Below are 14,036 nucleotides of genomic sequence, written 5' to 3'. Positions count from 1 at the left end.
ATTGATTTATTTTCTGTGTGTGAATCAATCAAAGCTTATCGATATTTTGTAAAGGCGCCGGCTCCTTATTTAACTTTTTCAAGGGGTCGGGACTGGAAAACCCGGCTCCTCGTTACTAAATCTTTTAATATTTAATTAAAAAAAAGAAGAAAACCATTATTTCGCCATTTAAGGGGGGAAAAAGAAATCTAGTGGTGTTACCAAAAAAAATCGATTTGGTCTGTTTTCTGGGCTCAATAAAGCTAAAAGCTTCTTCTGCTTGTTGTAGGAGAGGAGGGACGGGGGAGTAGAAGGTTGAAGTGATTAATGTTTTCAGATTAGCTGGAGACATGACCCATTTGGCCAGTGTCCTTGTTTTGCTCCTCAAGATTCACACTATTAAATCATGCGCGGGTAAGAATATTTGTATCCATTTTTTTGGGTTTTTAGTCTGCATCTCTCAAGATCCAAGAAAGATTTGATTTTTGCACTTGGAATGACCGATTAAAGACCCTTTTATAATTTTGCAATTGTTTTGCTGTGTGGTTGACATAGTTCTTAAACGATGATTGGTAGTTAAGGAGTGGAAATTGGAAAGATGATTCTAATTTGACGAGGCAAAATAATTTTAAGGTTTCGGCGTGTAATGCAGTCAAATTGACCAAAAAAACCCAGATCAAGATCGTAGTTTTTCCCTTATTTTGGACGGACTGCACCTCGCGGGTTGCATCAATGGTTGATAGCCATGTCTGTTTGTTTTATTTAATGTAGGCATACTATGTTGCCCTCATCAAAGAAGATTCATGTTTCCCGTTCGGGGCAGTGATTTATGATAATGTAGGAGGTTGCAAGATGACTTCCAGATGCTATTTGTTTGCTTTACTGATTGAAGATATACAGTTAAAAATCGATATTGTTGACCTGATTTTGGGTGGGAAAGGAATGCGGTTAAAGATGATCTTTTACTTATTTTTTATTGTGGGAGTGACTTGGGGTGATAAAGGAATGCACTCTCTTAGCTATGAAAGACTTCTGGGTGCCAAATGATTACGGGTCATAATACGTGTGTGATTGCTAATTGTGATGCGTTATCACCTCAAGAATCAGCTCATAGGGAACTGGTAGTCTTGTATCTTCTCGTGGATTAGTAGACAGCCACTAGTGTTTTAACCAACTACATGGGAACCTTTTTGAATCATCTGACATGTGTAGCAGGATCTTCAAAGCAGTAATTTGTTTTGTTATCACCTTGGTAAATATAATTGGTTCCTACGAGTCACAAAGCCTCAAGGTTAACTTTGTGCTACTTTGGTTTGACATGAAATGGAACAATGATTTATCTCAAGATTCCGGTGATGAAAGGGGATCAAATCACCTGATTACTTTCACTGCAGTGTTTTTGGTGCAAATCATTAGGTTCACGTATCACTTTATGAAAGTAGTCCGATTATTCATATAAAATTAATATGGTGCCTTTTCACTTTGTTTGATGTTGACTTTGTGCCTATGTCCATAGGCATTTCTCTGAAGACTCAGGAGCTCTATGCTATTGTGTTTGCTACTCGCTACTTGGATCTGTTTGTAGACTACATCTCACTCTACAACACGCTAATGGAGTTAATATTTTTGGGAAGCTCGTTTTCAATTGTTTGGTATACAAGGAAACACAAGATTGTCCGCAGATCATATGACAAAGACCAGGATACTTTTCGCCATTATTTCCTTCTGCTGCCCTTTTTTTACTAGCTCTGATAATCCACGAAAAATTTACTTTCAGAGAGGTAACCTGACATCATAGACATCTGTTACCTTTATTTTGTTAGTGTTTTATGTCAGATGTTTTATGCATGTCCTTGATATGATTAATCCGGTATTTTGGGCAATTTCCTTGTACCTTGAAGCTGTTGCTATTCTTCCTCAGCTAGTCATGCTGCAGAGAACAAGAAACATTGACAACTTGACTGGACAATATGTTGTTCTATTGGGGTAACTTAAAGCTCTACATTGCCACTTATGACAACTAAAGATCGACGTGCATCTGTAGTTTTGTATGGATTGGGTTTTTAATGATGGTAAATTGATTCTTGGTTTGAGTCACCTAATCAAGGTAGACTCAACTGGCTGGTTGGTGATGGTGAGGGGAGTCTCTAACCTCTACCTAGATACTTGCAACAATTATACAATATTTGAGAAAAATCCAAGTTTCACCCCTCTTGGAAGTTGAATCTTTTGATTCCTCCCCTTTAGAAATGATTCTCTCCCTTCCGAATTTATTCCCTGATTAATGATTTATCAGGAGTCGTTGATTTCTATAATCAAAGCGAGCAATTTATGTCTTGTTGTTTATATTGCAGAACCTACCGAGGATTGTACATTTTGAACTGGATTTATCGCTACTTCACAGAACCACACTATACTCGCTGGATAAGTATGCCTCTCTCACTCTCTTACACAGTACACAACCGAGCTTGCATACACACAAAAATTTACATAGAGTTTCTGCACAATGATGATTTGATTTTGTTATGAAGTAAATAGTCGTGCATAAACATTGATGCCAAGTTTGGTTGTTTCCTGCTCCCAACAGCTTGGATCTCAGTACTTGTTCAGACACTACTATATGCTGATTTCTTCTACTATTATTTCCAAGGTATTCTTTTTTTTTTTTGAAAAAAAATAAATAAAAACTCCAGGCTGTTGTAGGCTTGTGGCATATATTTATCTCACAGGTGTGATTGTTTTTCATATTTTACCTTTCAGCTGGAAAAACAACGTAAAGCTCCAATTACCTGCTTGAGCTAGAGGGTTCACATGGTATTTCTTCCAAGTACTGGTAACTTTTTTTATTATCGCTCGTCTCTTGATTCTGACGAGAAACGGAGCATTTTTCGGCCATTAGGAGATAAGTTCCCCTCATATCTTATCATATGTGGCCTCTAATGATCACTTTTGTTCTGATTATAATTTTTATTGCTGTAAAGAGATTTTAGCTCAAATAGTCAAATCTTTAGAATAGGGAAGGGTTGTGAACATATTTACAAAATTTACTGAAATTTTATTGTTCATTAGATATAGTGCAAGTATTATGTAATGGTGATATTTGAATTAAAAAGACCACCTCAGGTGAAGTAATTTGTTGGGATGGAGTTCAATTCATTTGTGGAAATTCAGTCTTGTTTGCAATTGCATAAGATTTGAAGTCTTTTGACTACCATTTTTAATTTATGTTTATTCATAAAAAGCTTTCAAAATCTTGGTCATTAAAAAAAAACCCTCTTAATATACATCTGGATAATATATTTAAATCCATTAATTAGTAAATACAATAGTGAATTTTATAAGTTATTTTTTCATTTTAAAAAAAAATCATTCGATCAAAACAAGCAGCCTTATATTCATACGGATCATACGAAAAATTAAAGGGAATTTAAGTTTTGAAGAGTCGAATGAAAACAACTTAGTACTAATTAATTTTGTTTAATTGGTTCTTCTCTTTTCCCACCTCCATGCTGATGAGTCATTACATAGATTTCGTCTTCGTCGTGCATGTCAAGCTGTAAATTCACATTACATTAAAATTAAGGTTCATCAAAAAATTGAATAAATTAAATTTACGTACCTCGGCTGGGGTTTGGTGCAGCAACGAGTCTCTTGCCATTGTACAGGAACCTCAAATCTTTATGCTCCAAACTATTTTCTTTACAATAAGTAATCAATAGTTTTTGCAATTTGGTGTCCGCATTAAATTTGTAATACACTTCAGTTCCATCCTAAACGTTTCCAAAACTAAATCAATCTTTTTTCTTAAATAAATAATCACACGTACATGATTGGAACTAAATATGAACTAAAAAATAAAGATTATCTACGGATGGATGGATTATCTGCGAAATGTTTCAAACATGTGGATGCATAAAAGATTGATCACAGTGACCAAAGAACAAACAAAGGCCAAAGATATAATGCGAACACGCGAAATGTATGTATGTATGTGCGTGCTTATGTGTGTATACATGAAACAAATATGAATGCACCTGAGCCTTGAAACAAAGCTTAACCCGACGGTCCTGTGGCGTTTCCAGAGGCAGCTTCCCATTCTCATTTGCATCCATTTCTTGTCTGAAGGATTTGTGCTGTGTGTGAAAAATGAGAGAAGAAAATATAGACGGATTGAGATTTGTTCATTTATTTGATTTGGTGTGTCTGCATTGCACCATTAAACGGACGGGGAAATTTTGACGTAAAAGTGGATTTTTTGCCTTTTAAAGAAGAAATGCCAGGATTTTGACAATACTCATGGTTGTATTTGTGATTACGAGCATCGGTTTCTAAGTTTCTACTATCCTTCAAGCAAATCCAATGGATAGTATCGTTTCTTTAAAAAGTTTCTTACTTTTTCACATTTTCTCACAGATTTACAAAATTGGATATGTAAAATGTAAGAGATATCGTGTATGGAAAATTCAACTCTGGCTACGTACATCAAACTAACCACGTGTATTTTATACGTGGTATATGGATTTTGTACTCATCTTGGTATTGATAGAGAGCTATGGATTGGTATTGATAGAAAGCTATGGATAATAATTAAGAAAACTTGTAAAGAGGTTTGGCCAAAAGACCGGTGCATTCAATTGGGATTGCATGTATGAATACATACATAATCTAATTACAATATATACATATTTCACGATTTCGTCGATCAATCGATATGTAAAGAATTTTTAAATTTGAGGTTTCATTATGGTAAGATTGATGAAGCATGGTGAATTGCAGTAACCTGCACCTAAATAATATATCGGGTTTTATTTGTTCCGACCAAATCTCCGAAAATAATTGGGGAATAAATGCCGAACAAAATGCCATTTACTTAAAAATGAAAACTAAAGCAACTGTTAAAGAAATATATCAAGAATTAAGAATATAACAAAGTAGACACAATTATAAACGAAATAGAAAATAGAAAATAGTAAATAGAAAAACACACGAGCATATTACAGAAAATATCAAGATGCAAATTTGTTCAATGTAGTACAAAACTTATTATAACAAAGGTAGAACACATTGTCAAAAGTACGATAACGAGAAGAGACGCCGCCACCGGCGATCCAGCACCCAATTCTGAGAGCCAAAACAGCACGGTGAAGCAAAAACACACTTACAAAAAGAACAAGAAATCATAACCACACAAGTATTTCCAAAATCACGAATAAGACACAACAAGTTTCTTTCGCCGAAATAGTAAAGTTTTTGACAGATAGGAAGAGCAAAGCTTGCATGCACAAGTCACTTGGCACCCTTCTTGGCTGCTGCCTTCGTCACCTTAGCACCAGTAGGGTCTTTCTTTTCCACACTCTTGATTACACCAACAGCGACAGTCTGACGCATGTCCCTAACTGCAAAACGTCCCAAGGGTGGGTACTCGGAGAAGGTTTCCACAACCATGGGTTTTGTGGGGATCATCTTGACATAGCCAGAATCACCATTCTTCAAGAATTTAGGCTCTTTCTCGATCTCTTTGCCAGATCGACGGTCAATCTTCGTCACAAGCTCCGCAAATTTGACAGCGATGTGAGAAGTGTGGCAATCAAGAACAGGGGCATATCCGTTGCCAATCTGGCCAGGGTGGTTCATGATAATGACTTGGGATGTGAAATTCGCAGCTTCCTTAGCAGGATCATCTTTTGAGTTAGATGCAACAAAACCACGCTTGAGATCTTTCACAGCGACATTCTTAACGTTGAAACCAACATTGTCACCGGGAAGCGCTTCAGGGAGGGCCTCGTGGTGCATTTCAACAGACTTGACCTCAGTTGTCAGCCCTGTTGGACCAAAGGTAACAACCATACCAGGTTTGATTATACCAGTTTCAACTCTTCCCACAGGGACAGTCCCAATACCCCCAATCTTGTACACGTCTTGCAGAGGAAGACGGAGAGGTTTGTCTGAGGGCCTCTTCGGCTCTTGGATCAAGTCGAGAGCTTCCAAGAGGGTGGGTCCTTTGTACCAGTCAAGATTGGCCGATCTCTCGATCATATTGTCGCCCTCAAAACCAGAGATCGGAACAAAAGGAATCTTTTCAGGGTTGTACCCAACCTTCTTCAAGTAGGAAGAGACTTCCTTGACAATTTCATCATACCTTGCCTTGGAGTACTTGGGAGTGGTAGCGTCCATCTAAAATTCAAAAAGATTGTCATAAGTTAGCACGGATAAGAGCTAAGCATCAATCTAAAATACACAAAAGCATGCTCCTCAAACAAAGAGCACGGTTACCAGAATATAATTGATGTAATTTAGAACAGAGCTCTTATCAAATTAGCCAACAAAAATCTTCAAGTATGCCCACTTAAATAGAATACAAACATTACAGGAAAATCAACCTCAATCGTGCAATGCTCAAAGATCCCACAGAAAAGTGTAAAGTAAAAAAACTTTACCAACATTATGAAGTAGGTTAATGAATAAAACATTCAACAGCCATGTTTACTTGATAGCTGATCTAAACTTCAAAAAATAAAAATAACTAATCTTAAACATTAACCAGGAACTCATTAAAATAAATACCACAAGCATAAAAAAAATATAAATGACAAAGATGTATACCTTGTTACAGCAGCAGATCATTTGCCGAACTCCAAGTGTGAAAGCCAGAAGTGCATGCTCACGAGTTTGACCATCCTTAGAAATACCTGCCTCAAAACCACCAGTGGTTGAATCGATGATGAGCACAGCACAATCGGCCTGAGAAGTTCCAGTAATCATGTTCTTAATAAAGTCACGGTGACCAGGAGCATCAATGACAGTGCAGTAGTATTTGGTAGTCTCGAACTTCCACAGAGCAATGTCGATGGTGATACCACGCTCACGCTCGGCCTTGAGCTTGTCAAGCACCCATGCATACTTGAAGGATCTCTTGTTCATCTCAGCAGCTTCCTTCTCAAACCTCTCAATCACCCGCTTGTCGATACCCCCAAGCTTGTAGATGAGATGACCAGTGGTAGTTGACTTCCCAGAGTCGACATGGCCAATCACCACAATGCTGATGTGAATCTTCTCCTTACCCATATTGGCTACATAGAGTAAAGCTGCAGCAATGTAAATCACATTGAATGAGAAATATTCATTCAACCTAAAATAAAATGACAACAGGGATTATGTAACTGGATAATTTCAAGGATGGAGATTTGTAAAAAATTCATCAAAAAAATTACTGGAATATTTAAATCAGCCACATGGATTAAAAATTTATTTTGTAGCAATCTCCAAAAATAAAATACGAAATTCAAAGATTCGATACCAAAACAAGAAAAAACAAAGCAAAACCAAAGCAGCCTGTGTTTTCTAAGATTTCAAATGATCAAGAACCTCACAAGATAAAATTCTCAATTTACAATCAATCCCGACACAACTTCTAAAAATCTGAATTATCCAGAAATATTGAAAATTAAACGGATCCAAACAAACGTTCACTAAATTGGATTATTTGAAGAAATTGAAAGACCTTCCTATATCAGTACAAATAAAAGAACTTCCTCGAATTGAAAGTAACAAGCGGAAATTTGAAACAGCTTAGAACAGCATAAACGGAAGAAAAAAATATTAAACTTGCAAATCCTCAATTCCAAACCAGTCTGATCACAAAACATTTACAAATTAACAAATCTTGAATTCAAAAACACTTAAATTAACAGCAAAACACCAAAAACAATCCAAAAAACAGTAATTCTCATCAATAAAAGGCATAGAAGCAAGATCTAGTCTAGTCTATAGAAAACTATCACATAATTCAGGAAGTAAAATAATATTACCGGTCGAGAAGAATGCACTGGAGTTGTAGGATGCAGAGTGTCCACAAAATGGGATATTTATACTGCAGAGGGTAAGCAAAGCTGGGGCCCGTGGACATATATTATTCACTGATTAGACGTATTTACCCTTCAGGTTGACCAGGGAATGACTGTTTAGTCCTTCGCTAACTTAGGGGCCAAGTAGGAAATTTTTTATTTTTCATTTTTTTTATGTAATAAGTATAGCAGTGTAAGTAACTATTATTCATACTGTAATCAAGTTATTTATGTATCTTTTCATATAAAATTTAAAAACTAGACCCTTATATTTCTTTTATTTATTTTTTTTTTTGAAATCAATTTGACACAGTTAAGTTATCGAAATTTAAATGAGAATGATCGATTATTGTATAAAATAACTATCCTAGCGAATTCCAAATAAACCTAAATACACGTTGCGAATCAAATATCTTCTTTCAAAATAAATATATCCATCCAAATATAAGTTTAAATATAATTTATAAAAAAATTATGTGTTGTACGAGCATCTAGTATTATAATCTATATTGATATTTCCCGTCTGTCACTAAACAAAATATAAAATTGAATTCAAAGCTTGTTTAGTTTGGCTTAACTTGGTGTCCAAGTAGCTAGCGTTAACGACATGGCATTTATTTTTTATTTGACGAGTTGCTCTTCCGTCTTCATACCATTTGCATGCATTAATCTCATTCAATATCAGCGTCAACAAATAGATTTATATGGAGAAATTTATATTTTTGGTCTCGTGACTCTTATTTTTTCGATTTTAATTCTCTTTTTGGTTTAGTAACTTGTATTTTTTCTCCTTGAGAGCTAAGAATCCATCTAAAATACACAAAAGCATGCTCCTTGAACATAGAGCTCAATACAGTTAATGTAATTTAGCACAGAGCTTTTATCAAAGAAGCCAACAAATGTTTAAGAATTCAAATATTACAGGAAGTTCAATATCAATCCTGCAATGCTAAAAATCTCACAGAAAAGATCAGTAAGAATAAAACTTTCCCAACAGATATATAAATGACAAAGTTGTATGCCTTGTTACAGCAGCAGATCATTTGCTTAACTCCAAGTATGAAAGCCAGAATAAGTGCATGCTCATGAGTTTGACCATCTTTAGAAATACCTGCCTCAAAACCACCAGTGGTAGAAATTAGAATCGATGATGAGCACAGCGCAGTAGGCCTGAGAAGTACCAGTAATCATGTTCTTAATGAAGTCTTGGTGACCAGGAGCATCAATGACAGTGCGGTAGTATCTGGTAGTCTCGAATTTCCACAGGGCAATATCGATGGTGATACCATGCTCTCGCGCTCAGCCTTGACTTGTCAAGCACCCATGCATACTTGAAGGATCTCTTGTTCATCTCAGCAGCTTCCTTCTCAAACCTCTCAATCACACGCTTGTCAATATCACCAAGTTTGTAGATCAGATGTCCGGTGGTAGTGGACTTCCCAGAGTCGACATGGCCAATGACCACAATGCTGATGTGAATCTTTTCCTTGCACATATTGCCTACTGAGAGTAAAGCTGCAGCAATGAAAATCACATTAAATAAGAAGATGATAAGGATTCTAATCTTCAATAGGTGGATAATATGAAGGTTGGATATTTTGAAGAGTCAATCTCAGAAACTACTGGGATATCTAAGCAAATCACATGGAATAAAAAATTATTTTTTGGTAATTTGCATAAATTAAAGACAAAAGTAATTCCTGAAACGAATCACCAACAACATTAAACCTCTGTATATAAATAATCAACCTTATTTTTTCATTAAAAAAGAACAAACGTTCCAACTTACAATCGATAACATGCACCAACAACAATATAAAACAAATTAACAAGCGTGTAACTAAAATACCCCTACACTTCTAGAAGTTCGAACTGTTCCCACCACCAGGGGAAAAAGCTCCGGCATATTAAACAAATCTAAAGGCTACCAAAAAGACCATTTTGTGGAACTATTTGAAGAAATTCAAAAACCTTCTGATAAATGGTAGAAACTACAAAATCAAAGAATTCATCGATGCTAAATAACAAACTACAAAATCAAAAAAATCCCATAAACTAAACAACGAATTTCATATTTTAGAGACATAGAAAGAAGATCTGAAATGTAAATGAAGCAAATTATTTACCTTCAAGACAAATTAATTACACCTGTAGTAAATCTCAAAATGTAAATTTATGCCCCACGCTTTGTTTCAGCTCTTGAATGATTTCAAGCATTAGTTGGGGATTAATTGTCAAAGTAATTATGTTTTTTTAATATCAATTTTAGTACTTCTCCCAAAAAAAATATAATTAAATGATCAATTTTATTGTTAAATTTTTGTAAGTAAGTTGTTAAAAAAAATAAGATATATACGTGTATTTAATAATGTAATTATAAATTTTAACAAAGAAATGAATCATTTATTTACATGATTTTGATGAAAATGAATAAAAAAAATGATCGAAATAACACAATTACAGTACTATAATTCATTCAACGACTCATTGAGCTCAATAATTAATTTTATCCAATCGAACTTGGTCTGAAGAAATAAAAGATTTGGCTGAATTCGATTTGTCAGGTAAAAAGCAACCTCATCACTAAAAGGTCCACTTGTAAGAGGACCCAAATTACGCTTGACCGATAGGTTTTGGGTGGTGATTTCCTTTTCATTCTTCGTAGACAAAAGCAAAATAAAAGAGCACTAGGTGATCACAGAAAATGCAAGACAACTGAATCTCAGCAGAGACAAAGGTTACTTCACTGGCAGCTTGAAGCTTGGCGATGTCGTGAGTTAGTTTTTACAAGAGCTTATTTTTAGTGTTTTTATATATAATTTTCGAATATTTCATTGATTAATACATCGACCAGAGTTTCAAAACACTTAAAATAAACTCTAACACTAGGTAAGTATTTTTGCCATTGACTTCAGTAAAAACTCGAACTTTCTCATCAACATCTTCCTTTTCCCTCGACAACTTGCTAATTATCCTCTCATCAAACGTGAATATCCAGTCATTTAATTGCATTATTTGGCTTTGACATTCGGATGCCATGATTAGCAGCATATTGGAACCAACCATCGTGTAACGCAAATGGTACGAGTTTTATACGTTTATTCTCTGATTTTTAAATTCAATTTTATAATAGCAAGCGAGGGATCAATACAAATGACACTTGTATTTTGGTATGATTCGAAGAGAAAATGCTCTTTGCTCAGACACTAACATTGTAACATAACGAGTGTCGCATTAATTTCGTCTCATGAATGTAATGTGACCAACCAATTAGCTCGGTCAACTCAATCCCATAAAAAACAACTGACATCAACTTAAGCGAAGCTAAGAAAACTAAAAATGACAAACGAATATAGCTAAAAATGTAAATAAACTAAACCGTTTGTTAACTATTCGAAACTCGATTCGATTCGTGAAACTCATTAAAATAAATAAATCAAACTCAAATTTTTCAATATTCAGCTCGTTAACTCGTGAGCACGTTCGATAGTAAGCTCATGAGTCATCTTTTAGATGAAAAAATAATAATTTTGATATAAATATATTAATTTAACACATTACTTACGAAATAAATAAAAAAATCTATCAAATTTTTTTATTATAATAAATTTGCAATTTTTAATAAAAATGTTATATTTTCATCTAAATATATAATTATTAATGAATTTAATGAAAATTTAAATATATAATTCTTATTTATTAAGCTCATTTAGACTCGATAAAAACTTGAATAAGCTCGTGAGCCATGAATATATTCATTATATAAACGAGTCAAGCTCAAACATTCAAGAGTTCAGCTCGACTCGATTACATCCAGGGATGTAGCATTTATGGGCTGAAAGAGGGGAGGAAAACAAAAGCATGACCCAAAAACATTATGCAAATAAAGTTTCATAAATTCAAACTAATCATGCCCATATAGATGAAAGAACAAGCCACGAGTGGCTTAAAATCCATCATCTGCCGCTCCACGACCGCCAAATCCACCACCATAACCACCAGAATTGTTGAAGTTACTGCGAGGTGTTCGTTCTTGGGCATAACTCACCCGGATGTTCCTCCCGTTCAGTTGCTGAAGGAAGAGAGAAAATACCGAAGATTAGCCATAGTTTACAAGAATATCCTAGACAACAGAAATGCCATTTCCAACTTTATTCTCCCTAGCATCAAATGGTGATCCCGTGTCTTACTACAGGTACATAGACACATAACATTGTTTCTCTGTTTATATGGGTGCATAACCCATCGTTATTATAACACACACTGATCCACCATGGAATAGTAGACTGACACAAAACCTCACCTGTCCATCCATTGCTGACACTGCTGAGTTAGCAGATTCATCACTCGAGTAATTCACAAATCCAAACCCTCTTGACTTCCCAGTGTCTCTGTCAGTGATGACTTTAGCTGTACAAAATAAGGATTCAAGGCTTTGTGCGTTAACATAGCAATCAGTGCAAAGTCACCAACTTCAGACACAGACTGACTGGTTCAGGTTTCTAATATAAATTACATTCAAAAAAACTGAAACACAGCTAACACACCTGAAAAATTATATAAAGACATGTTGAATCCAAGACACAACCAAGCCTAAGTCGGAAGAGCCAATACAACTTCCAAGATGTACTCAAAACAAACACGAAGCAAAGTGTGGATGATGTGCATTGATAACTGACACAAAAGACAATATAGCATTTACAAAGACAGAAAATTTAATTTATCTTTTAAGAATGGCTACTGAAATCTTAAAAGTTAATAAGAACAGTTTTAATTAAAATTTTAATATAAAATAGCGCCCAAATAAAACATAATATTCATGTACCCTACCCTGACCCAACTTTATCGAGGTTGAGGCTTTTTAATGGCTATGAATTTAAGTCTAAATTAAGAAAAAGAAAGATGAGCAAAGCAAAAATTAATGGGAAAATCATGGGAAAAAAACCAAATGGGTCGAGCATCAAAGTAATATCTGAATAAATGCTTCAACATTGATTCAAGTTAAGGAATATGATGAATTGCAGCTGGTTATAAAAATATTCTAAAATGATAAGACATTGCATAATATTTTCTCACCATCAATTACATCACCAAAGCTGGAAAATGCATCTCTTAGAGACTGATCATCAGTACCATAGGAGAGCCCTATCGAAGAGGAAAAAAAGATTTAATATCACGGATCATGGGAACAAAATACATGTGCCAGGAATTGTATAGCATTTCAGAAAATAAAACCTCCAATAAAAAGTCTCGTGGACATGCAGCGAACCGCATTAAATATTGATAATTGGTAATTTGATGCAGCGCTGGAGAACATGCTGTGTTTCAACAGAGTCCCAACTTTGTCGAAGCGTGTCATTTGCGTGAAAAACTGTAAACAAATAATTTAGAACAAAAGCCTTAACAATGGACAATTTGAGGTTGAAATTTACAGAGTAAGAGCTGGACTGCTAGAGAAAACCTGACAGAGCCATTAACAGTATAAGAAAGTCAATCCTCCGAGTATCTAAAACAACCAGCCGACTCTTCGACCAAATTAAGTTAAACTATACTCCTACTAATATCGACCCGGGATTCTTTTTCCAGATTTAGCTGCGGCTTATCGAAGTAAAGATGATGCAGATGAAACTCTAGATTAAACGCAAACGCAAACGCATCAACTCATAAAATAAAATCCAGTGAACAATCGATGATTTCGAAAAAATTATTTCATAAAACTGAAGCATTTGGATTAGATCCGACCTCAAAAATGATCGTGAGCAATAACTGGGACAGAGTAAGACGCGAAAAAAATAGCACCACTCAGAAGGTATAATATCGGAGTGGAAAGGAAGAAAAAAATACCTAATAAATTTCACGAAGCGGCTAGGGTTTATGCTCGGCCACTCTTCCACTTTCGAAGGAAATCGTTCGAAGGAAATCGTACGTACAGAGATTTATTCATTTCCATTAAAATGGTTATTATCTCCTGCGGCCGGTGCGGCGTTGCAGTATTGCACCCTTTGAATGTCTGCCGCGTTGGGATTATTTTTAAGGGTGTTTTTGGAACTTCAAAAATCTAAATTATCCATTAAGATTGACAAATTAAACGGCATCTAAGTTTGTTTGGATCAAAAAACTTGTATTTGAGAAAATATTTGAATGGGAAATTTGAAATTATTCTATATTTAGGGAATTTGAAATCCACTCAAATGCCTAATCAAGATTTGAAAT

The 14,036-nt window shown here is 35.1% G+C and overlaps 4 protein-coding genes across 5 annotated transcripts; 1 reads left to right on the top strand and 3 right to left on the bottom strand.

Annotated features, from left to right (window-relative positions):
* Positions 1 to 124: 124 nt before the first annotated feature.
* On the top strand, positions 125 to 3,094 carry LOC142556270 (ER lumen protein-retaining receptor-like). 2 transcript variants are annotated; one of them, XM_075667678.1, is made up of 5 exons: positions 125 to 393; positions 751 to 1,965; positions 2,334 to 2,407; positions 2,567 to 2,629; positions 2,740 to 3,094. In XM_075667678.1, exons 2-5 carry the CDS (start codon positions 1,823 to 1,825, stop codon positions 2,754 to 2,756), a joined length of 297 nt encoding a protein of 98 aa, XP_075523793.1. In that variant the 5' UTR covers positions 125 to 393; positions 751 to 1,822; the 3' UTR covers positions 2,757 to 3,094. The 2 variants fall into 2 exon arrangements, with proteins under 2 accessions (XP_075523793.1, XP_075523792.1); XM_075667677.1 differs by having other exon boundaries at positions 134 to 393; positions 1,496 to 1,965.
* Positions 3,095 to 3,273: 179 nt separating this feature from the next.
* On the bottom strand, positions 3,274 to 4,362 carry LOC142556271 (small ubiquitin-related modifier 2-like). The gene is made up of 3 exons (XM_075667679.1): positions 4,014 to 4,362; positions 3,599 to 3,749; positions 3,274 to 3,533 (listed from the first exon to the last, which is right to left on the bottom strand). The coding sequence occupies exons 1-3, from the start codon at positions 4,089 to 4,091 to the stop codon at positions 3,529 to 3,531; spliced, it is 234 nt and encodes a 77-aa protein (XP_075523794.1). The 5' UTR covers positions 4,092 to 4,362; the 3' UTR covers positions 3,274 to 3,528.
* Positions 4,363 to 4,953: 591 nt separating this feature from the next.
* LOC142556267 (elongation factor 1-alpha-like) lies at positions 4,954 to 7,865 on the bottom strand. The gene is made up of 3 exons (XM_075667674.1): positions 7,788 to 7,865; positions 6,583 to 7,064; positions 4,954 to 6,153 (listed from the first exon to the last, which is right to left on the bottom strand). Exons 2-3 carry the CDS (start codon positions 7,042 to 7,044, stop codon positions 5,266 to 5,268), a joined length of 1,350 nt encoding a protein of 449 aa, XP_075523789.1. The 5' UTR covers positions 7,045 to 7,064; positions 7,788 to 7,865; the 3' UTR covers positions 4,954 to 5,265.
* Positions 7,866 to 11,544: 3,679 nt separating this feature from the next.
* LOC142556266 (glycine-rich RNA-binding protein 2, mitochondrial-like) lies at positions 11,545 to 13,795 on the bottom strand. Its single transcript, XM_075667673.1, has 5 exons — positions 13,668 to 13,795; positions 13,059 to 13,194; positions 12,900 to 12,968; positions 12,127 to 12,233; positions 11,545 to 11,895 (listed from the first exon to the last, which is right to left on the bottom strand). Exons 2-5 carry the CDS (start codon positions 13,180 to 13,182, stop codon positions 11,770 to 11,772), a joined length of 426 nt encoding a protein of 141 aa, XP_075523788.1. The 5' UTR covers positions 13,183 to 13,194; positions 13,668 to 13,795; the 3' UTR covers positions 11,545 to 11,769.
* Between the last annotated feature and the right edge of the window lie 241 nt (positions 13,796 to 14,036).

This window comes from Primulina tabacum, chromosome 9 (genome assembly GCF_025594145.1).
Source record: "Primulina tabacum isolate GXHZ01 chromosome 9, ASM2559414v2, whole genome shotgun sequence".
NCBI classification, from domain to species: Eukaryota; Viridiplantae; Streptophyta; class Magnoliopsida; order Lamiales; family Gesneriaceae; genus Primulina; species Primulina tabacum.
Note: the sequence above shows the minus strand (reverse complement) of the source record. Positions and strands in the feature narration are given on the sequence as shown.

Bases quoted from the DNA above. Each gene is read 5' to 3' on its own strand.
- LOC142556270 (XM_075667678.1), top strand. From the start codon at position 1,823: ATGCATGTCCTTGATATGATTAATCCGGTATTTTGGGCAATTTCCTTG. The intron at 1,966-2,333 runs GTAACTTAAAGC...TTTATATTGCAG, and splicing joins CAATATGTTGTTCTATTGGG to AACCTACCGAGGATTGTACA. The intron at 2,408-2,566 runs GTATGCCTCTCT...TGCTCCCAACAG, and splicing joins ACACTATACTCGCTGGATAA to CTTGGATCTCAGTACTTGTT.
- LOC142556271 (XM_075667679.1), bottom strand. From the start codon at position 4,091: ATGGATGCAAATGAGAATGGGAAGCTGCCTCTGGAAACGCCACAGGAC. The intron at 3,750-4,013 runs GTGCATTCATAT...GGAAACGTTTAG, and splicing joins AGCTTTGTTTCAAGGCTCAG to GATGGAACTGAAGTGTATTA.
- LOC142556267 (XM_075667674.1), bottom strand. From the start codon at position 7,044: ATGGGTAAGGAGAAGATTCACATCAGCATTGTGGTGATTGGCCATGTC. The intron at 6,154-6,582 runs GTATACATCTTT...TTTGAATTTTAG, and splicing joins TGATCTGCTGCTGTAACAAG to ATGGACGCTACCACTCCCAA.
- LOC142556266 (XM_075667673.1), bottom strand. From the start codon at position 13,182: ATGACACGCTTCGACAAAGTTGGGACTCTGTTGAAACACAGCATGTTC. The intron at 12,969-13,058 runs GTTTTATTTTCT...CCTCTTCGATAG, and splicing joins CACGAGACTTTTTATTGGAG to GGCTCTCCTATGGTACTGAT. The intron at 11,896-12,126 runs GTGAGGTTTTGT...CTCTTCCTTCAG, and splicing joins TGTCAGCAATGGATGGACAG to CAACTGAACGGGAGGAACAT.